This window comes from Ambystoma mexicanum, chromosome 2p, assembly GCF_040938575.1.
Source record: "Ambystoma mexicanum isolate Mex_15411 chromosome 2p, UKY_AmexF1_1, whole genome shotgun sequence".
NCBI lineage: Eukaryota > Metazoa > Chordata > Amphibia > Caudata > Ambystomatidae > Ambystoma > Ambystoma mexicanum.
This window is the reverse complement of record NC_090923.1, coordinates 592,837,774-592,862,192: the sequence shown is the minus strand read 5'-3', so window position 1 is coordinate 592,862,192 and position 24,419 is coordinate 592,837,774. Positions and strand designations below refer to the sequence as shown.

General features: G+C 46.3%; 1 protein-coding gene across 1 annotated transcript in view; it reads right to left on the bottom strand.

Moving 5' to 3' along the window:
* Positions 1-1,361: 1,361 nt before the first annotated feature.
* MANF (mesencephalic astrocyte derived neurotrophic factor) overlaps positions 1,362-24,419 on the bottom strand; it is a 37,657-nt gene continuing 14,599 nt past the window's right edge. Inside the window, exon 4 of the mRNA XM_069644101.1 lies at positions 1,362-1,871. Within this exon, the coding sequence (XP_069500202.1) occupies positions 1,687-1,871 (185 nt within the window). The 3' untranslated portion in view covers positions 1,362-1,686. The remainder of the gene's footprint in view (positions 1,872-24,419) is intronic.

Below are 24,419 nucleotides of genomic sequence, written 5' to 3'. Positions count from 1 at the left end.
GAGGGATGTCGACACATGAAGGACTATGGGTACAGTGAACGTCGCACTAGGGATAGTATTACTGACACGCCCCGTCAACGGCCCTTCGAGTTTTGAAAAGGAATACCATAATACTCTGCGACTAACACTAGATGTCGGCCTATGCATAGCTTGTGATCTAAGCAAATCCACAAGCCTTAGAGAAATAAAAAATATGTATCAGTTTGGTGTGTCCATTGATCCTCACGAGACCCCATGTTTGTTGTTGATACAGAGAGGCATGGAATCCTAATAGAAGGAAAAGGGGATGTGTACAAGAAGGCACTTGCGTGGTGGTAGGCCCAACAGTTTATACAGGGCATGAACTTCAGGAGTCAGTAGGGAGGCCATGTCAGGGGATGATCAATGTTAGAGGTTACAAACATTTGTGGGTACCATTGCTACAGCTTGCAGAAATTGCCTGGTTCACATTCTAGAACTTAAGGGTACCAAGTGAACCTATGATACTACATCAAAAAAAGCACTGTTGCACTTCCATGTTGCAGCTTACACACAGGTGGTCCATTGTGACAGCTTACAGAACACTGGTTGGTGCTAATGCCACAGTTACCCGGTACCCATCAGACACCAATGCTACAGTGTGCAAGCACTGGTATGCTTCCATGCTTTAGGCTACAGAATCCAAGATAAGTTGCTCCAGAAAATCAAGTTAGGAGCCATGGGGTGAGTGGATTCATATGCAGTTACCGACTGCAGCAGTTGGCCTCAAGTAGTGCCTTTCAGGAGAAATGCCTGAAATTCAGGATGATTGATGGGTAAGAGGGATTGAAGTGCAAAATGGAGGATGGTGGCCTGAACAGCAAGCTTGCCAGGCTACCACTCTCAAGCGTCCCAAGTTCTATGATAGCATTGGGTTCAAGTCTGGTATTGACAAATAGGAAGACGCACAATTTTACAATTTAAGGAAGCAAAACACTAAAATTAAGTGGGTTACTGTAGTTAAAAGTTTTACCCAGCACTAAACCCACAAACAAGGCACCCAACTCCTCTTGTTCTCACAAATAATGAGACCGACTGTTGTATTGTGCTTGGTGTGAATGCAGGCATTTGGCAATGTATGAGAGAATGTTGGTGTGCCCGATAGCTGTAGGAATTCCTGTAGTGAAGTTGCCACTGTATGTCAGTTGGAGAGCCCGAGCCTGGGTGATGTGAGCCAGTGGCTCATAACTTGTCATCTTAATGAATCTTAATGTGACTGGAATAAAACTAACTTATGGAACCCGACAGATGTGTCCAATGAATCTACTCTTCTACACTGACCACGACACAGCAGAAGGCACTTCCCTTCTGGAAGGATAGTCCATGAAAGTTCCATCTCAAAGTAGTGTGAACTTATTCCTTTTAATAGAAAAAAAATATCCCTTACTGTACACACTAAACTGTAAAGACACCAGAGGCATAAAAAACAGTTCACCATCGGAGCAATGGCAGAAGAAAAGTGCAGCTTTGGGGAATAAGTTTGGATGTGGTCCATGGTCCTCTTAAAATAAGTTACAACAGAAAAAACATATGCAGGGAAAGAACTTCAATGATATTACAGAACAAATCCATGTCCATGTTTAGCCTTGCATTGAGTGATGCGTGAGGTGTTGACAACACTGCAAAGGTCCAGAACAATGCAGCTCCGTTAAGTGTGGAGGCAGTTCATTAGAGGTCAGTCCGTGCGTTGGCTGCATTTGGTGCATATTTCGGCATCAATTCATTGATTTTTCGGATGTAGTCAGATTTTTCAGCACATCCTTTGCAAGTCTCACCCCAGTCATCCAGGATCTTTTTCAAGTCCTTGACACGCAGCTTCTTCAGTTCTACAGTACTCAGGTCAATCTGTTTATCTGAGGAAGAAAAACAAAAGCCATATGACAAAGGATATCACGAGACATGTACAAGGACTACATTAAAAGCTTGATTATTCTTCTACTACCGGCAACAAGGAACTGCTTGTTCAGACAGGATTCATTAATAGGGTGCATGATAACTATGCGCCTACTGTATTGCCAAATTTAAAGATGCTTAAAGAAATAGGGTGACCAGATGTCCCGGTTTTGCCAGGACTGTCCCAGAATTGGGCCCGTTTGCTAACTCTATACCTTTCTTCTCTCAGAGGGTGGATTCCAACCTCTCACTTAACCATGGGCATCAACTGATTGTGGCAGACACTTCACGGAAACAGATAGTAAGACCAGTAAAGCAATCGGAGCAAAAGCCATTCATTTTCAACTTTGAGTCACAACTAAAGCTGCAGTTTAAATCCAGGAGCGGTGGGACCCAAAATGTATGGAAATACTTGGATGCAATGCAAAAGCATGTTTGCTCATGCCTACAGCCCAAACCGCTGGACGGATTTCCAGCAAATTTGCAGCAGGAGCGGCAGCTTGGCCATGAAAGAGTGCTGTAGTAAATTTGGTGCAAATCCCTCCAGTAGTTTTTTTTAATAAGAGCCCAAAGTAGGTATGAAAATATTAGTGATGTCCAGTCCACAGACTCACTTACCTATTCATCCGCGGACACCCCCACCCCTTTGCCCCCTCCCTGCAGGACCAATCAGGCCCTGGCGTGATGTCCACAGACATCAGAGGTACCCGCTGAATGGATGGTGAAAAGAATGAGGCAAATCATTTTTGGAAATTGTCGCTATGTTGGATCCGCGGACATCGGCTGGTGTCACATGGATAGCGCGGTGGGGGAAGTCTGGAAAACACATTTAAGTTATTTGGTGGTCAAAATAGGGGCTCAAAAGGGTGGGGAGATGGGTTATGTGGCTTTTTTTAAGAAGTAAAAAAGTGGGTATGGGCGCCGCCCAGACCAGACACTGCAGTAGTCTACAGACAGCGCCATGTGCTAACAGCTTGGAACACATATTTGGGGTTATTTGATGGCTGAACGAGGGGGCGGGGGGAGAATAAAGATGATATGGAGCTGTTTGTATAGGTAAAACAGGTTTGCAGATGCCGCAGTCACTTCTTACTGTCTGGACGGGAGGGGGTTCAGGGCGAGTTTTGTTGTTTGAAGGTGCTTTGTACGTACTTGTTATATGGTTTAATAGGTAACATAGTGGGGGTGTAATATGGTGGAATGATATTATTGAACTGTATATGGTATTTATGATTATGCAATTGAAGACAGTGCTCCTTGAGGGCTTCACCTTTTACACCGAGAACTATTGTATCCTGATGAAATGATGCTGCCTTTAGCGTCATGGACCGCGCGTTGGACTGGCTCATTTATTTTCCTCTCTAACCACCTTTACTGGCTGCAACTGGGCTGTTTGTGCTCCACCACCCCACTGTGTACCTGAGGAGTACCCTGGGGTTTTATCCTATAATTGTGGTTTTTCCTCATCCATTTCGTCCTTCTGGCTCACCCGATGTACTTCTTGTTTTCTCATTTTTAGTGTTATGTTAATGAAACACGGGTTTCTTTAAACTTCCCTGAACTAATTACCTTGTTTCTATGCCCAATTGTCTGACCGCCATTGAGGCATCGTGTGCAGGTAACAATCCACGTCTTAATGCCAGCAAGATGGAGATATTGTTTACCGTGACCTATGCCCAGTTTTTCTCCTACCCTCTGGCTGCCGTCTTTGGGCCCTATACTCTCACCATCATGTGAAGCCAGAAACCTTGGGGTTATGTTCAAGTCCTCTCCCTTATTTACTCCTTACATTTTGGAGCTTGTAAAGACAGCTCATGCTTTGAGCTTGACCACTTTACAGGCATTGTACCGTTGCTCACCTTCATCCAAAAGCTGAACATCTGTAGAGCCCTGTATACTGGACTACTGCAACAGCCTCTTCCTTAACCTCCTCCTTTGTTGTCTATGCCCCCCCCCCTTGGCTAATGTTTAATAGGGCTGCAAGACTTATCCCTGGCCTCAATCCCAGGGATCTCATCACTGCAGCCGTAAAATGTGTACATTGCCTCTTGCTAATTGCAAGGAGTACAATATGTCCAACATTATTCCCCCAACTACTGCCCTGCTAGAGCCCTCCGCTGCTGTAACTCCAATAGTTTGCTTGTCAATCGCTTTTGAAAAAGAGAGCGGGAGGCATGTCCGTTTTCAGCCAGTGCTCGCGTCTGGAACAGCATTCCTGCTCCTCCTATACTTAGCTGGACTTCCGCAAGTCCCAGAAACTTCTGAAAACTCCCACTTGTGTCGGTTTTACTTAACCCCATCCCTGCTAACTCATGCCACTGAGACTAGTGGCCTGGTCCATCATGAACCTCAAAAGTTACAGGCCCTATATCTAGTGCCCCTCACACCACCCTCTTCAGAACTCCCCTTGCGAGTCTACAGTCTGGCAGATGTGTACCATGCCCTTGCACTCCTCTGCTCCAGCAGGTAGCGAGTGGCCTCCCAGTTTGGTACGCTTTGGCACTTTGCTTCTGTGCTTGTATGAGCACTTGGTAATCCATACCCCTCTTTCCATTCATGCATTGCTGTCATACTTCAATCCATGTCTTGCGCTTTCATAACTTCTGTTTCTTCCATGTCCGATGAAAAGTTCAATTGCGAGAAATCTAGCACATTTCAAAGCCTCATGAATCTCCTGACTCACATGTAGGATAGTCCAAACAGGCTTAGAGCTTTTGACAAGCCAGTTATGCCAGGCAAACCTGGCATGAACTGCCAGTGCCCTAACCCTACGTGCCTTTCAGAGACAACAGCCCGTTGAGAAACCTAGCTCATTGGGTCAATAACCCTGCTGCAGAGATCTTTGTGTAACCTGATAGTTCAAATCTTGTTGATTTGAGTTAATGAGTCTGCATCAAAGGGATGTGTTAAGGATGCATAAAACATTCAATTGTAATAGAACTGATTTAGCGTTTGACTTACCAAAAGGACTACTAAAGGTTCAGTGATTCAGAACACACATTTCATCAGGGCTGCTATACCTGTAATGGCTCAGAAGTAGAACACGTACATCCCATGAGAGCCCCTATGCTTGTAATGTTCATATAGTGCTGGTAAAGCAGCTGCACTACACATGCTGCATCTGGTGAGACAAATTCCAAGCCTAATTGCCAACATGTTTGCACACATCTAGATGGTGCACCCAATAAGATGCACTAGATTAGAAAAGGCATTTTCAGCTTTTGGGATATTTATTGTTGCTAGGTCAAAAGACAAACAGAAAAACAGGAGAGGAAGAGCCACTGTGAACTGAAGCAATACAGGAGAACAAGGTTTGGAAAAACCGAGTGGCGGCGCAACAGACCTCAAAAACGATGAGAGCCAGAGCTGGGCAAACCAAGCAGCAAAACAGTTGGCCCGAGAGGCAGAGAAGGGATGCTAGTAGAGTGAGGGACTTGATATATGATGTAACTAGATGGCATCTGTAGTAGTTCTTAAGAGTTTTGGTGTCCAAGTATAATGAAGCTGGGTAGTACGCACCTACAAGATTTGTCACTGCACAGTGAGCGTATCCCTTGCGGCCTCCCCGGCTCCCTTGGCTGCTTCCCATCTGTATTCCCGCCTCCCTAGCCCTGCCCCAGGCCCCGATTGGCCAATAGTTTGTTTCGATTGTAAGGGCCTAACCCTCTGCAGCAACACTTCCTGTGCCATTTCAATCCAAGGCAACAGGTAAGCGTTCATTGCTGGTGCTCTCTGCCCCTTAATCCACCTGCACAGTGAGTGTAACCCTTGCGGTCTCCCCGACTCCCTCGGCTGCTTCCCATCTGTATTCCCGCCTCCCTAGACCTCCCCCAGGCCCGGATTGTACAATTTCCACTTTATCCTGGATGAGTCCTGGGCACCCCTCTGCCCAGCAGCTTCTGCTGCTAAGGGCCCCAAGGCCAAGGGCGGCTCCTACATTGGCGGCTCCAAGATGTGTCTGCAGGTGTCTGCAGGGGAACCCAGCAGCTAACAGACACCAACAAAAACTAAGTGTGGCATGGGTGGGGTGTAGAGCATTACTCTACTCCAAAAAGCCCCTGCCACTCTACCTTACCTTACCTTTCCAGAACGTAGACTGCCATAGACTTACACCATGCATATTTAGAGAGATTTGTGACCACTAGCCGAAATCTACTCATGGCTGGATTGTACATGTTGCCTTGCATTACATACATTACATTAACATTAATATTGCCAATGCGATCATGTGCCACACCTATAGAAAACCGAAGATTAGCCTGCGTCACATCTAGACAGGATTGTGAATGTTAGCATCTGCCACACTTAGATGGAATTGTGAAGATTAGCAAATGCCACACTTAAAATTGTGAACATCAGCCTGCGCTGCATCTAGAAAGAATTGTGAATGTTGCATGTTAAATATCATAACCCACTAACCAAAAATTCTGAACACCTCTGCATACTTATTTCACTAAAAAACTCACAACCATCTCTCGCACAACAGCAGGCACGCACTTCACAACACTGCAACAACACATAAGCCACACCAACAGCACACGAGGACCGACAATCGATCCGATACACGCACCAAAGCTCAGCACCCGGTACATACAGAGTTGAAGCTGCCAAAAGAACACCATTCCTCTCACTATCCTACTCCCTCTTCACCTTACGAACCCATCCCGCCTTCTCGTTTGCAGATCCGCCAGAGCGCCTGGGGACCAACTCTGTTGGTGACGGTGCGCGGTACAAATACCTCGAACAGTTTTAATTTTACTTACAAATTGGATAGTTGTCAGGCAGTTTTTAACTCTATAAGGAGGAAACTCATTTTTACTCTTGAAATTGGATTTACTCTCCAATTCTGGACGTCAGAGCCTGGGGCTGGCTGTGAGGAAAATGTTTGGGTTTCCTCCGTTTCTTGCTCTTTGGCGTTGCACTCGAGCTAGCGGCAGATTCAGCAAATCTTTTTCAGCCTGCATGGCATAAAGTTACCCACCTCTTCGTTCGATGCCCTTTGTGTTTTTGGTCTAAGAAGCCAGTGTCCCCTGAAAGGAAGTTATTACACATTGTGTGTCCTTCCATGGAAATTACGTGTTGCACCTAGGGCAGAATAAATGCAGTCTCTATTTGGCAAACACAGCTTCTCAATACAGAGACAAGCTTTTCCTAGTCTTCAGAGTTGAAGCCAAAAGGCACAAAGTAAAGTCCTAGATTTAGCATTGTATTGCAAACAAATTTTGCGAGTCAGTGGAACTAGTCCCTCAAAAATTAATTTGAGCAGATTAAAAAAGGGAGGCATACGGTCTAGATGCTGTGTATTCAAAGCATCCTGACCAACACCACTGTGCAGTCATCTGTAAGGACACTCAGCACAGACACCAAAGTGGGAATATCATCAAGGACATAGAAAGGAGCATGCATCAACACTCCTCGGGAACAAATAACTGATCCAGGCGAAGGAACCACAGTTGACTGACTGCCCCCACTCCCCCACCCAAAGGCAGGCATTCATGTGCATATCCTGCTTGGCGCCCCCTGGATCCTATGCAGATATCCCCATGGACCAGCAAGGAACAAGTCCCAGTGTACCTTCAGTGGGGACAAGTGCTATAGTGGCGACATTACAGTAAGCATCTTATGAGTAGCACCACCAGTGATCGCACCTAGAAGTAAGGAATACATTACTTACATGTAACACTTCTCCAGCATGGATATCCTGCATAGATTGACATGCTGTGAATAGTACACATTGTCAGGCTGGGAAGCCTCAGTAACCTAAAGCAGCGTAAACTGAAGAAAGTCTTTTTAGAATTCTAGTACAGCCATTTTTTTGGGTCATACTGCCCAGAGCCAATAGGAAAGGCTCCCTTAGCTCCAACCCTGGAGGCCATCTTCATTTCAGCATCACGCATGTAGAGTGCAGAATGAGCCAATCGGGGTAGGCGGTAGGATACCAATGCTGGAGACCAGTAACTTATTCCTTCTCCAGCATTGGATCTTTCATAGAGTCACATGCAATGAATAGATTATGGTTATATTATGGTACTGCATTGTAAAGGGCGGAGGCAAGCTCCTTTAAACACAGGAGACACTGACCTTCCACAAACAGGTTACGTAGATCCACCTGGCCGACTTTGGACTCTACTGAAGAAACCCTGTCGACACAGAATCTAGTAAACGTGTGCACTGACCTCCAGTTTGCGGCTATGCAGATGTCTGGTAGGGGAACCCCAGAGAGGAATGCTGTGGTGGCAGCTACTGCTCTGGCTGAATGAGCCCTAGGCTTACCAGGGAGACGCCTGCCAGCTGGCTGACAGAACGCACGCAAGAAGAAATCCATCTGGCAATTGAAGGTTTTGAGAGCGCCTTGCCAATACCAGTGGGGGCCAAACGTTACAAAAAGCTGAGATTACTTGGCACGAGCGACGTATTATTTTAAAGCTTGCACAAATTCCAAGGAGTGCAATGAAGGCTCCACTGAGCAAACGGCGACCCAAAGAACACAGGTAACACCACCGTTTAATTGAGACGGAATGAGATGCAACCTTGGACTTGTGGAATGTCAGGTAGGGTGTCTTGCAGGAAAGGGCTTGTATTTCGCTACACCTGGCCACCAGAAACCGTCTCCCAAGAGACGACCCAGAGTGAGACCTTATGCATGGGCTTGAAGGGCAGTCTCATAAGCCTGGATAGGACCATATTTTATTCCCACGCCGGCGCTGGACTGAGGGAGAAAACAAACGAAAAAAGGTTTCTTTAGTAACTCCTTGAACAGTCTGAGAGAACAAAAAGAATGGGAGTAACGGGATATACCTGCCAGATTTACTTTAACAGAGGAGTGCGCCAAACCAGCCTGCTCTAGAGGGGACCGGTAAAGCAGGAAGTCTTTCGGCTGAATGGTAAAGGGGTCTAGACTCTAAAGCACACCATATAGTAAAAACTCCTCCATTTGCTCTTATAGCAGGTGATCGTAGAGTGGAGCAGGCCCATTTTAGAATGTTCAGGCAGTCTTGCGGTAGTGGAATTGAGGCAAATTCTAGGAGCAAATGAGCCATGCTGTCAAGATGAGAGGGGATGGAGAATTGCTTTGTTGTTCCTGTGCAGCAGGTTGTGCCAAGGATGAAGTCTATGCGCAGGAGAGGGCCAGGAGGTCCGAGTACCAGAACTGTCTCAGCCAAGCATGTGTTACTAAGATCAGTCCGCACCGCTGTAGTCTGAAAATACTTACTACCCGTGCTAGCAGTAGAAGTGGAATCCAGGGGGCAGGATGTTGGAAGCAGAAGAACCTCCCCCACCCCCCAAATGGTAATATGAAGGCATTGCCTAAGCTCTCCCGATGCAGGAAACTGCTGGCGAAAGCTATACACCACTTCTTCTCGTAGGTGGCAGGTCAATTTCTGGCGTTAACCCACAGCAGAAAATATGACGAAGTTGAACTTCCTGCATCTTTAACTCATGACAAGAGCGGAGTTCCCTACGGAGGGAATCAGCCATTGCATTTTTAACCCGTGAAAGGGAATGGAGGGACATCTGATGCTATAGTGCCACAGGGCTTGTGCCTCCGCTGACAGGGAGGGAGATCTCGTTCCACCCTGCTTACGTGTGGAAAACATGGTGGTGTTGTCTGTAAACATCCGCACCACCCAAATGACGACTCTTGGGAGGAATGACTTGAGCACCCACACAGCTCTAGGAGATGGCTATGCTGAGCTTTCTCCTAGTATGTCCAGAGGCCTCTGGCATGTATGTCTACTGAATGCATCCCACAGCCCTCAAGAGAAGCATCTCTCGTGACTAACCAGATGAGAGGGCGGGGGTAGCCGAAAGAGCGCCATAATCTAGATGCACTTGAACTGACCACCAAAGCAACGCCTTGCTGAACGGAGCGCAATCGTGTCGTCCCACAAGCCCAACACCTGCATCCAACGAGCAGAGGAAATCCTGCAGGGTTTGCATGCAAAGCCTGCATTGCTGTAGCAGCGGGATTCATGAGGACATCATGCCCAGAAAGGATTTGTAGCTGCGGACAGAGACAGCTGGTAGTGTAGACAGCTGCTATACCCTGGCGAAGAGCACACAAACTTTCTTCCGATAGGGTTGTTGTGCAAGAGAGCATGTTGAGGCAGGCTCCCAGCTTGGTGAGCTGGTAGGAGACAAGACTTTGGATAGTTGATCTAGAAGCCTGGGGATTGTAAATCACTAGTGTATGTGTAGTGCTGGTTCCGCCATGGTGTCCAATGGTGCTGTCAGCAACCAGTTGTCTACCTGCACCTAGACATGACTGCCTGCCGTAAAAGGGCCACGACTGGGGCTAGGTACTTGGTGAACTCGCGGAGCTGACAGCAGGCCAATGGGTAGTGCTTTAAACTGATAGTAGCAGCCTGTCATGACAAAGCACAGGGATCAGTGGCGTTTTTTGGCGAGTAGGGCTGTCAAAGTATGCCTCCTCTAAATCTAGAGATGCTAGGAAATCCCTTGCTGTAGTTGTGCACCTGGTGCAGTTTAACCATCCTTAGCATCTGGGCCTTTAGAAACGTATTCAGTATACGAAGATCTAAAATGGGCCACCAACCCTCTGGTCTTTCTTACTAGGAAGCATCAGACAGTCTTCCCGTTGTGCGGTTGGCACCCTTTCTATCCTTTGATAACGACTGGACCTCCTGTTGAAGCAGATGAGACTTCCCCGAACAAAAGGAATGTCACCTTGGTTGTAATGTGCCCTGGGAGTTGACCATATTGTCTTAATGGACTGTAGTGTCTCATTGACCTTCTTGCCAAAACTATCTGTGCCAAAAAGGGCACGTCGATCACCTTTGCTTGCACCTCTGGCCGGAGGTTGATAGCTTTTAACCAGCATTGCAGACACCATTTGCCAGTTGGCCAAATCCAGTGTCAGCGATGTCCATGGAAACTTAGATTGTGCGGTCAGGAGCACAAACACTTCCTCCTTCTTATCCTCCGGCAGTAACTCAAGGACGGGACCCATCTTAAAACACACATCTCAGTCATACTTTCATATGATGGCCATGGCATTAGCTGCCTTGTTGGTAGTGGCAGCTGTAGTGATAGACCTTTTCCCAAAGGCATCTAGGCGTTTTCCTTCCTGATCAGGTGGAACTGAGTAATCTGCCAGGATGAGGACATCAAATTCAACTGATGTGTTGGTGCGTGGAAAGACTTGGTTGTCTGCGGCCTCCTCTTGTGACTGTTAGTGAGCTGCAGAAGCCTTTAAAGATGACCATACCCTTGGTTTACGTGGGCTAGGGGGGACTGCTGTTCCACTTCTGCCTGGTGCCTATTGGGGCTCCGGAGGTCCCTGGGGAGGACGTGGTGTAGAGGGGTCTGGCAACCTGTAGTGTAGCTCTGTTACCAGAGCTTTCAAGGTGGGTAAAATGTCTAAAGATCAAGTCTCTAGGTGCTGGTAAGGGTACCAAACCAAGTGATGTGTTACTTTATGCCCCATGAGCAGGTGTTGCCTAGGAGGAGGCATGTCCTTAGGGCTGGACTGTATTAACTCCAGAGAAAGGGTCCGTCACCTCTAATCTTGTATGAGGGAAGCCCTACTGTGTGGCAGCAATTAGCCTTGTCTGGGTAGATCTCCAGGGAGAGTGGACAAACAGGCCTGGGCAGCGCTGTTAATGCAGACTGTTGTGGTGTTGACAGGGTCAACGACCGGCTAGCTGAATACGAGTCGAGAAAGTATTCATGGTCAACAATGTTCTCGTGGTCAACAAGATTCTAGTGGTTTGTCAACAAGGTAGGTATCGTAGGCGTCAAGGTGGTCCCCGCCGAGGTCTTGGCACTCGTCGACAGGGGTCATAGACAATGACTTGGACGTTGTTGTGCTGAGGGTGAGCTAGCCAGCTCTTCATCCTTGAAAAAATAAACAGGAAGATCTGATCTGCGTGGCAGACGTGGATGTCTAGGGGATTTTTCCGTCGCTTTTGCTGTAATTTGTCATCTCTGATAAGTACCCTTTAGAGGGTGCAATATGTGCCGCCTTCTTACTCCTGGACGCCTCCTCATGCAATCTTTTATCGTCGAGCCATGCCACCTTCGTCTGTGGCGTTCTCAGTTTTATTTAAAGATGACTGGCATATTTACATTCTTGTATAATATGATGTGGATGGAAGCAGTAAAGGCAGTGTCATGGAGTTCTTCCACGAACACGTTCTTAAGGCCACATCTAAGGCAGGCCTTGAAGAGACTCGTCTTCCTGCCTTCAGTATTGATGGCAGTTCTCACGGTTGAGCAGGATGGCATGGTTGACAGTATCAAAGGCAGAAGAGAGATCGAGCAAAATGAGAACACAAGGAGTGTTAGAGTCAAGGTTGGACAGCAAGTCTTCACGGATGTTCAGGAGAGCAGTTTCTGTGCTTCTGGCAGCTCTGAAGCCAGACTGATGGTCATGAAGGCTACCAACAGATTCAGCATGGAGGTTAATCTGGGAGATGGCCAGTTTCTCCAGGAGCTTGCCCAAGAAGGGAGTGATGGATATTGGGCGATAGTTAGCCTGGCAGGAGGGGTCGGAAGAGGGTTTCTTAAGAAGAGGGTGCACAAGGGAGTGCTTGAGGGGAGGATGGGAAGACTCCAGAGGCGAAGGAGTGGTTGCAAAAGACAGCCAGGACGTTGATGTGGTCCTTGATAGTTTTGGAGGAACAGGGGTGAACCTGTTTAGACGAGACTTTCATAGATCGGACTTGTCTGGAGACCTCGTCAGCAGAAAAAAGGGGAAAGGCAGAGAAGGTGGGAGGAGGGGGTGGCTGCAGAAGGGCCAGAGGAAGAGCCGGGAAGAGAGGGAGGGAGGTGATAGGAGGAGAGTGAGGACAGGATGTCCTGAGTTTTAGAGATTAAGTGAGAGGCCAGTGCCATGCAGAGGGCCTGGGAGGGGACAGGAGAGGTAGAGACTGCAGCAGGGTTGGCAAGCTCCTTGCAGACTTTAAAGAGTTCAGCCGAGTTGTTAGATGCCGCAGAGATGAAGGCTTGGATAAGGGCTCTCTTCTTGATGCGAACGGAGAGACGGTATTGCATTTGGAGCAGGCAGCAAGCCAGTTTGTCAGAGGATGAACACGAAGCAGGTCATTTCCTCTCTGCCACCCTGCACTTGCGTTTAAGGGTGACAAGATACGAGTCATTCCAAGAGTTACATTTGGCTTTGGGCTTCAGGCGGATTCTCATGACAGGGGCAAGGATATCAAGAGTATCAGATATAGCAGAGTGGAGCATGGAGAGGGCTGTGTCAGGGTGGGAGTCAGCCGAAGGGGGACGGGGGGCGAGAAGGTGGCAGCGAAAGCCTCAACTGACACGCGCTTCATGGGTCGGATGGCCGAGAAGGTGGGTGGCGATGATGAGGGTGGCTTTGCCTGAGGGGTAGGGAGGGTGAGGTGGGAGAATAGGAGAAAGTGATCACTCCAGGAGAGAGGAATGTAGAGAGGGACGGAGAGGGGAAGGTCAGAAGAGATCAGAGCATCAAGAGTGTGCCCTGCAGAATGAGTAGGCCCAGATGGGAGAATAGAGCGAGAGAGAGAGAGTCGCAGAGGTCACAAAAGAGTCCAGTGGGGGGGACAGGAGGCATCCAGGAGGATGTTGAAGTCACCAAGAAAGAGGAGTTGAGTGGTAGCGGACAGGAGTGAGGAGGAGAGGTCATCCCACTCGGAGAGGAAGGAGGAAATTTGACCAGGTGGCCGATAGATAGCCACAGTAAGGGAATGGCTGGGAGAGAGAGAGAGAGTCGGCAGACAAGACATTCAAAAGAGGAGTAGGTCTGCGTAGGAATGACAGTGGCAGGAATCCACTCAGGGAAGATAAGGGCAACACCCCCCAGCACGGTTAGGCCTGGGCACGGAGAGGATCATGTAACCATCAGGTAGGAGTGTGTCAAAGCTAGTGACAGAGCTGGCTGTGAACCATGTCTCAGTGAGACCGAGGACGTCAAGGTCCCGTTCCTCAAGAAGGCGACAGATATCAGAGGACTGCTTGATGGCAGAGTGAGAGCTAAGAGTGGCAATGTGGAGGCGGTTGCCAACCTTGAAGGACTTCCGGGGAGGGGTACAGATCAGAGGTACGCCCTGCGGAGGTGTAGAAGGAGGTGAAGAAGCATGAGAGGGGGCAGGGAGGGAGGGGGGGGTGTGGGCGGGAGCACGAGGAGGACCAGGAAGTGGGAGGGGGAAGCAGGAACATGCAACGCGCTCAGAGCGCGGAAGCAATAACAAAAAGGTGCAGATTTAACTCACGGAGGCCCGATGGGCCAGGAAGGGCATCCAAGGCCAGCAGTTCCCCCAAGGGCTACCGGCGACCGCTCTCCCACGCTCAGCTGGGCAAAGAAGCGAGCAGTGGGAGCGGGCGTCGAGTAGCCCACTATAATAATTACTGGGCATAGCCATCTTTATCTTGCATCTGATCTATGGAGCTTGTTGGAAATGCACTTTAATATGAGCTATGGACTATGATCAAACTATAATAAGCTCCAGAATATTTTTGCTGATAGCCTGAACGCGGAGGCATGCAACTTATTGTGATATGTTAAGTGGTGACTTGTTTGTGTTGGTAATACTGGTTGTACCAATATATTTAATCTTTAGTTACTTGGGCAGTGGTTCGTTCACTAGCTGCTTTGTATAACAATGATCAAGGAGGGTGGGGGGTTTGATTTTCTTAACCATTTCCAAGGCTGTTCTTTATCTTATGTGTTGCAATTTCAAGGAACTGACAGGTTAAGGGAACAATGTTCTTGGTTGACCATATATGCACAATAACTTGCGAGGAGGCGGTTGATCCCCTATCGACTAATAAGAACATGCCAGGTGCGGGTTTATCAAATTCTCCCGGAATTAAAGTATAGGTTGACTCATTTAGATGCATCTTTTGTACAGAAAAGGTGGGCACCAGCAATAACACTGTGCTGCATAGAAAAGGTAAAGATGGGTATGCCATGTTATAATTCATTATTTTGGGCTAATTTGTTGTCAAAAATAGATGAATGGCGAGAATATGCATATAAAACCCCCAAAATATTAGGGATAGTCTGAAAACCTGGCTGGATTTCATTATTGGGGGTAAAACGAGTTTAGCTGTAGTCACAATTTCTGACAAATTGGGAGAATTACCATCCAGCTACGAGTATCATTTAAATTGCGACATTTCTGCAGATTTTACAGACCCGCCAATGAAAGCAATTACTGGTTAGGATCCTGGGCGAGTGTTCTTCCTTCTTCACACATCTGTTAGTGGCCTGTGAACTGCCTCCCCTTATGGCATCGCTCCAGGCTGCCCATTGTCCTCTTCCAACCCTGTGTATAGACTGTGGAAGATTAGCTCAATAGGTGTGCGCGGATGACAAAGGGGCCCTGTGAGTTCACACAAAACCTTTTTGCTGCGGCCAGGCAGTAGAGTTTACACTTTTCAATACAAGTACACCGTATTCTCAACTGCGACGTTCGCCGGCCTTCGTAAATGTATTGTGTTACTTTTTCTGGGAGCAGAAAACCAATTCCTGGCCCGCAGCTGCATGCCTCAGGATTCATTTTAACATGCAGCTGTTAAGCCTGGGTTGGGAAGGCCCGTTTTAGCAGCGCAGGCTTGTTCAAGTTGTCTGGGCCGAGTCAGGTAACTGTCTAGATGCTGGGTGGGGCCCGCTTTTCCCAATTTACTTGGCGTCTTTATTCACTGTGGATGCAGCACACACTGCTGATGGAACGTGGCTAATTCAGGCGAGTGCCGATATGCAGACATAGCTACCAAGTTGAGATCAAGTGGTGTGCATTGAAATGTCAGTTTTCATCCCTCACTTCCTTTATTCTGGCAGTTCAGAGTGGCAAAGACCTTGGAATTCACATAGAACGCACAGGCCGCCTTTAATTTTAGGTTAGAATACTTTTGGTTAATTAGTGCAGTGTGCGATTTGATTAATGAGTGCTGTGAGACAGGGATTAACACTAGTTGAAAGGCTTATGTGTGATCGCTAGCCAATTCATTTTGCTGAAAGATATAGCGAGTAGGTATGCAATTCGGATAGAACTAGTGGTTTACGGTTGGATGGCTCGTGGTGGGAGCACTATATTTCAAAGGGGTATGCTGTAGCTGGGATTTAAGATGATGTTGGGTTGGCTTGGTTCCAGGTACTCGATTGGGTTATATTGGGCACTAACAGACTGTATCAAGGCCTTGAGGATATGAATAGCGCTCAGGTGCACATGTGGTCTAGACTTATAGAGTTGGGGTGGTTCATCTGCATTTTTGAAGGGATAGGACGACTATTGTACTAGTGGGGGTGGGAGGGGAGGAAGAGGGGTGTGGGACGCAGATATGTATTCAAATTCAAATTCTTTTTTTAGTTCAAGTTATTTAGGAGAGGTGCATAGGACATGGGACCTCTTACTATGTATTGTTTCTCTCAGGTTCTACAGCTTCTACTTCAGAGGGAGAGGTTTGGGGTTTGTTTGTACATATTTTAATTTGAGTCTAGTACAAGTTTTGGATGTGTTGAATTTGGTGTGCAAGATTTAAATTGGGCAAATATAAGGATGAATGATTTGAGTGTGGTCACATGAAATGAATGGTCTGAACAATATGATTAAAAGTAAATGGCAATCTTGAAAAACTAGGAAAAGGTTGGGTTGGAATGGTGTACGGTTCTTCTTCGAAATCCAGAGATGTGGCAATCTTAATAAGTCAGAATGCTCCATTGCAATTTCTAAAGAGTGAAATCGGATCAGGAGGGTCGGATGGTTGCTCTATTGATTAATATTCAAGGAACTAGAGTAATTTTATGCAACATCTATGCACCATTGGTGGACGATGAAATTTTCTTTAGAAAAGTGGCACAAACCATACAGGACTTGGGTTATAATGGCATTGTCCAGGGAGGAGACTAATGTGGTGTTGGATCAAGGTTTGGACAAAAGTAACTGCAGACTGCAGGGAAAGAGATAACAACGTCTCTGAGCGACTTGCTAATGGAACACAATTTGAAAGACAATTGGAGGCTGGAGCATCCGACTGCTAAGAGTATAGATTCTACACTGGGGCGCATGATCTTTATTCTAGGATCGACATGCTGTTGACGGCTGGGAAGATGGCTGAAAATTACACAACGAGTAGGATTGGTCGCATTCGCTTGTCTGATCATGCGCATGTCATGATGCACTTGAAGTTGGATTTTGTGATGCACAGAACTTCTAGTTGGAGGGTGAATACTAACTTCCAGATGGTTTGATGGAGAAACTCACGGCAGAGATAGATTTCTTCATGAAAGAGAATTGGAAGGGGGGGGGGGGGGCGGAGTACGAGCACAAACAGTGTGGGCAGCGTTTAAATGCACCATAAGAGGGATTCCTATCGGTTTGTCATGCCGGCAGAAGAAAAGATAAGAGGGAAATATTGGAATTAGACTCTTAGATTTGGGCTTGATCACAGAAGTCATGACGAATCCTGGACAGATTGAAAGTGAAAAGTTTTGCAGAAACTAAAAAAAAAAACAAAAAAAAACGACCTTAAGGCCCCCGATTGCCGATAGGGCGGAAAAGAATGTATACCATAAAAAATGTACTTATTATGAAAAGGGCGAGAAGTGCCATCGATGGCTGCCTTACAGGTTAAGGAAGAGGAACGCAGAAAGATCTATAATATATCTGCAATTCGAGATGGGGATGGCTTACGCTCTTATCATCCGGCAAGAATCAATGAAATCTTTCATAACTTTAATAGTGACCTCTATCAAAATGAGCAGGGTGTCCATGGAGATGGTGCACAGTTTCTACGGGGTCTACAGATTGCAGAATTAAGTCGGATTGAACTCTTTGAAGCTTGAGCGGGACATCTCAGCAGAGATTAAAAGTGCGATTGGTAAACTGAATTCCAGGAAGTCACTGGGACCGGATGGGCTCCCGATGGAATTTTATAGACTATTGCCCGATTCAGCTTTAATACTGCTCAAGGATATGTTTTAGGCTACATTGATCTACGGCTTTTTACCACCCACTACTAGACATACGATTTCTGTTTTCTTAAAGAAGGGTAAAGATGAAGGGTAAAGATAAGACTGTCATCGAGCTATAGGCCAATTGGCTTGATCAATACAGACAATAAAATACTGGCAAAAGTGTTGGACCTGAGAATGGAGAATCTACTTACTAATTTGATTCATTGGAATCAATCAGGTATTGTTAAGGCCAGGAGGACTTCAAGTAATATCAGGTATTTGATCCAAACCAAATCTAATGCAAGAGACTCTCCAGATGACATTGCAGTGCTTTTGCTAGACGCAGAAAAAGTGTTGGTGCTTCGAAATATGGGATTTGGGGAGATTTGTGTCTTGGATAAAATTACTATATGCCGACCCTACTGCGGCTATTAATACAAATGGTTGGAGGTCAGGACCTTCCACGCTAAAAAGGGGCACGAGACAAGGCTGTCCACTCTCACTTGTTATTGCTATAGAGCCCTTTAGCGGAGGCTTTAAGGCAAGATGGCAGATTGTTGTGCGACATGCTGGGGCTTGGTGCAACGATTGTGGTTGTATGCCGATGATTTGCTTCTGGTACTCAGGAATTTGGAAGCCTCATTACCCGCGCTTATGGAGATTTTGACTGAGATTCATCAATCGTCAGGTTACAAAGTAAATTGGTCCAAGTCGGAGGTGTTGACGTGAATGACTCCTGCGATAGGCATCTTATCTTATGTGAATTCTTATGGTTTCAAATGGTGTGCAGAAGGTACCTGGGGGTTTGGTTGACACCCAATATTATGGATTATGCAAGTGAAAATTTGAGGGAAATGTGTTCAGATTTTGAGGTTGACTTGGAGATATGGGGATTGTTGAATCTCTCGATGTGGGGAAAGGTCAACGCTTTGAAGATGACCGCGACTCCAAAGTTCAACTATGTGTTAAGCATGCTCCTGCTGACCATTAATCCCAAATACTGGAAGGAACTTGCATCAGCTGCCCAGATTAAAGCTACGGAAATTGCAACTTCCACTAGAGAAGGGGGGGGGGCTAGGAGTTCCCAGTTTTAGGGCTTACCATTTGTCTTCATCTTGCACATTTTTGTACTGTTCCTTAAGGATGGATCAGATGATTGGTCCTCAAACGCCTAGAGTGGTTTTGTCGATGGCATGTGGCCCAGGAAGAGTAAAGTATCTATTGACTGAAGCTTTTAAGATTTTTGTGGAGGAAATTGTACGAGTTGTTGAAGATGGATGCCTTAATGGATCCAACGTCCGAGTTGGATGAATCGTAGAATCAAGATCGCAGGAAAATCCATCTTCTGGCCGGACTGGTTCTTAAGTGGAGTAAGGTGGATCGCGGATCTTTTTAAGGATGGAAAATGGCTGACGGCCAGAGAGTTTCAGGAAAATTGGAATGTTACAGATTTTCACAACGACTGATTATCGAAGACTAAGGAAAGCAGCGGGTGTGGCAGTGCTGGAAACCACACTAGACAAAAGATCTTTTTGCCAGCGACCCCAAACCTGGAGAGGGAGGTTTAGCTAGCAGAATTTATCATGATTGTTTCAGGGTACAAGGGAAATGTCGATCTGAGAGAAGATTAGAGCAGTAGAATCGTGTGTGAAATCTCAACTGAGGAATGGTTGAATATATGTCAGAATATCAGATTATGCTGGTCAGGCCTAGGTGAATGGTCACGCCAGATCAAAATGCCAGAAGAGATTGTTATTCCGTGGTGCGATGGTTGGAAAGAAACTAATTTTAGCAAGTTGAAGTCTAAACCACATGTGGAAATGAATGCGTGGATGAAAGAGATGCATGAATTGGCAGACATTGAGAAAGTCATGTAGGAGGGAGAAGCAATCCCTGTTTGAGAAGATCTGGGGAGGTTTCTATTGTTGTACTAGACTTCAGGATTTTAATTTGTATGTGCTAAGGTTGATGGGTGAGGAATGGGAGGGGGTGGAGAAGAATTGGGGACTTTATGTATTCATTGCCAAATAATGTGTATATATGGCAACTTGTAAGATCAGATGTTGGCCGGCATGTTTTTTCTGTATATGTAAATTTTTATTTTTGGAAAATAGATATTCAATAAAAAAAATACAAAAAAACAAGTGCAGTAAAAAAATATCTGAAGATGGCACTCAGGGTTGGAGCAAAGGAAGCCTTTCCTATTGGCTGTGGGCAGTATGACACTAAATTACTGTACCTGAGCACTAAAGTGACTGACGTTTTCAGTTTAAGTTTAAACAGAGGATTCCAAGCCTGACTGGGAATATTCACAGAATGTGAATCTATGAAAGATCCAATGCTGGAGAAGCATGTTTGCACAACAGACATCGAATTACAGGCTCAGTCTCAACTCCCTCTCAACAGGCTTCAGGACCAAGCTTAACCCCTTTGCCAGAGGTGTTCTACTGTCAACATTAGTGTGCAGCTTAAGAGTAGCTCCTTTTCCGTGCACCCATCACTGTGCGGTTATCACAATAAACCATGTGAAGCATATACAGAGCAAATGTCAGAATTAACCCCTTTGGGTAAAGTCCTAGGGGAGCCCCTTAAGAGTTGCAGTGCTGCCAAGACTTGAACGTGATCTGTGCAGTGGTGATGCTGCAAGGATAACTCCTCCAAACACACAATCAGGGAGGGCGTAATGCACGAATAGTAATCCAGGGATCAAGGAGTTCTGCCATGCAGCCTCAAGATGCAGTTCAGGGCGAAAAGGCAGAGCAACGTTTAGCCAGAATCTACAGCATGGTTCTTAGTGCTGAACTACCCTTGTGGTGTTAAGCAGATGGGGAAGGGCCCTGGTGGAAGGAGATCTTCTCTTCTAAGCTAGTTCTCTTCCCAGAGGGTGGGTAGCAATACCTCAGGCCCTTGCCAATATGGCTCTGCAGCAGCAACAGAACGCAACTGCTGTACAAGGAGTAAATATTATGGGTGTGATGCTTTCCTGCAAGGGTGAAAAAAAAGGTTGTGCTGCAGCCATCTGGCAAGGTTTAGGGCCTTGTCTCCCCAAGTCTATTGAAAGGATGGGAATGTTCAAGTCACTTTCTTTAAGTGGCAGAGTTGAAAGGACCACTTAATGGCCTATATGTACATAAATAAGCATCAAAAACAGAAGCGTTTTTCCAATTACACAAACATTCCACACAATCTTGCCATTATGTTTCAGCATAAAACTCACATACAAAGATAATAGCGCATCAGTGTACATAATCCAGGCTCCAAATAGCGAGTACCCAAATAAGCCAATGCAAATCAGTGTTCGTGACTTATGCATTCCTTAAACTCACCAACCAGACTCGACCGTCTGCAAGATACAAAGCATCAGCACTGACCACCAGCATTTCTCTACTTCAACTGCTAAAGATCAGGTTTAGGTGAACCATAAATTGTACTACGGGTTACCATACCATTGAATATAATGCCATCCATTAATACCCTTGAACATCTTCCTTACTCAAGAAGAGTAATAGTAGAAACCCTTTTGAAAATGGGTGGACTTATTGCTAGACAGAAGCTTAATTTAGATACAAATATGGGATAAAAATGTGGAAGAAAAACACCGGGTGAGAAGCTCTATAGCAGAGACTATAAAATAGAACTCAGAAATATACACATCCTTCAATGCAGAGGGGCTGTCCCTACACTGCATGTATTCAGTTTATATCCAGATACCCAAGACCTGGAAAGTGGACTGAAGACGAGAAGCCTTCGGAAGTACTCTAGAAGGAGCGGGACACCCCATTTACCCACGTTTCCATGCCACTGTGTTTGAATGAACCGGGAAAAGGGCTCCCTCTTTGTGGGACGCTGGAGGCTGCCTGAAAGACAATTTTTATATGCAGAGGGTGGCACTGCATATGGCGATCATGAACTTGAGGCTTGGTGCCGACGGACTGGCAACATGGTGTGGAATACATTGGTTGCAGTGTGATAAAACGGCATTTCAAAAAGGTACTGTGGAGTAATGACTGGAGGTCATACAGGATTCTAGATCGTCCATTGAAAACAAAAAGCAAAAATCAGTGGGTATTGAGCATAGAAGGTGAACGTTTCACGAATGTTGAGTGGGATGGACGATTCTGTAGGTGCTACAAGCTTGGATCAATGCTCTTACAACTGTACAACTGCTGCCAGATTACTGGAAGACAAGGCGAGAGAGTCTCACTCGAGGGGGTGCAATGCAAGAATTATTTTAGTGGCAGAGGGGATGAGAAAGCTTCTCTAGGAACAGCATAAAGCTGTTCCTAGAGAAGCTCATTGTGGATACCCTGGGTGTTAAGGGTCTCTTGAAGTGGTTCACAGTTGAGGGCGCGTAGGGAGCCTGGAAGGAAACCGCTTGTTGGTGCACCCAATCGAGCCATTTTGCAAAATGTCTCAACTTCCGAGATAGTGATGCTGTATTACAGGATGCCAAGAAGTGCGCAGCCTAACACAGTGGGAAATTTGAATCTTCCTGGGCTTTACTCCGGAAGTAGAAAGACTGCTCAAATTGTACGATACTGTGAAGAAGCAACTTAGGGAGTATAATGGCAAATACATGATGTTTTTTCCAGTCAAGCTAAAAGATGTTGGCGAATGTCCCTTTTCTTCAATACCCCCAATTGAAACATGGAACCGGCTGGAGTATAAATCATCAAGAGGACTTGGGTTGAGGAAATCTAACAGGAGTGCTCATTGACCAATACATGGGTTCAGCATGGATAGGCTCAAGTGCATCTTCTGGCACTGTACCTGGGGAAAATAACTGCAGACATAGATGGTACTTTGTCCAGGGAGCTTCCCTGTGCATCATACACCTCATCCATAGACAACTTGCGAGATTGACAATGTGTGAGATTTGGGAATGGGGACCTTCTGGCTAAACGGCTTGATCAGATTATGAGTTGTTGCACTCAAGTCTCACTGAACTGAAGTTCTCAGGGGGAAGGAGGGTGAGGAAGACAGGGAAACGGCTTGACTTCTGTCATAGCAATTATTGTATCCATTATTGGGCTGGAGGGGCATTATGGCTCCGGTGAGCGCATGGGACAACGTCCTTTGATGCAGAGGGGACTGATGTCCCTTATTGTGGGGGTGGCTAGGCAGTCGGACCCTATGCTCAGCTCAAACAGAGCTTACCTACCGTAGTGTTTCTCCTCCATTCTTATCTCCTGGCCCTGCGGGTAACAGGACCTGGGTTACAAGGGGGAGTGGAGGAACCTTTGTTTGAATTTTGTATGGTGGGCATGTTGCATCCTTTGGGGTGGTTTGTGGAACTGAGTCTTTGGTTGTGAATTATGGACATGGGGTGGTGGGGTTGGGGAGGAGATCATTGTTTTTGCTATTATAGATGGTTTGGAACACATAGCAGCCTGGATTTAACTCACAAAGGGAATGATGTTTCAACAATGCTAAGGACACAGCTAAGAGGAGCTGAATTGGCCATTCTACAGGAGACATTTAACCAGGTAAGAACTAAAGAAGCTGAATGAAAGAACTAGGGCATATAGGGTTACTCATATGGATTTAGTGTAATACAGACTTTGGTGAATGTTGAGAAGTGATGTAGGCGCAGTGGGCAGTTTGATGGGACGATCCATATTGCTCCTCAGCACTTATGTGCCGAAGGCAGACTTTTGAAACCATGCATAGCCTTATGGCCAAACAGCATACTGATTGGGTGTTATAAGCAGAGATTTTAGTAATAGGTCCATAACCGATCAGGTACCATTCATTTTGGGGGATGCGCGTTTCCCAGCGTGGAGGCTTAATAGCAATACGCAGACATATACGGCCTTGAGATCCACCTTAAGAGTCCAGATACAATGGTTTCTGGATCAGAATTGGGGTCCCTCTCAGAACTTGGGGACATTGAGAGGTTTAAATCTCAACGAATCTGGAACAGGATGGCTGACAAGCATAGGGAGGCCAGAGGGAAGCCTGTGAAAGAAGTGGTGGATGAGGTTAGAGATGGGTTACATGGAGCACAGAGAGGCTAAATAATTATGCTGGATATATGGCAAAAATCACTCGAGGATGACACTCGTAGACTTCTAGCCCGGCTAGTCGGAGAGAGGGTAGCAACTATGTGAAAGTGGTAGGGACAGAAATGGTCTGTTGATCACAGAGCCGTATGGCATATGCAATTTTTACACTGGGCTTGGTATGGGCCCTATAAATCGCTGATCTACACAGATTATCAGAACATGGGGAGATCCTGAGAGGGGATATTGGACTACATGAGGTTGAATCAGTGATGGAGCATCTAAGATTGGGTAAAACTACTCCCAGGATAGATGCGCTACCTGTGGAAGTATACAGGGCATACAAGGAAGTGCTTGCTCCTAAACTAGTAGAGGTCTTCTTGGAGGCTAGTACGTGAGGTATGCTCCCCAGGTCCATGCGGAGGCCTTGGTGGTGGTGCGCTGTAAGGAAGGGACGGCAGCAATTGTGGTTCCTACAGACCACAAAATGTTAATGAAAATCCCATCAAAAATCCTAGCTGGTCGGCTGAATCCGGTAATACTTAATTTGGTACACCCCGGCCAAACTGGATCTAACCCAGACAAGAGTATCACTCACAATC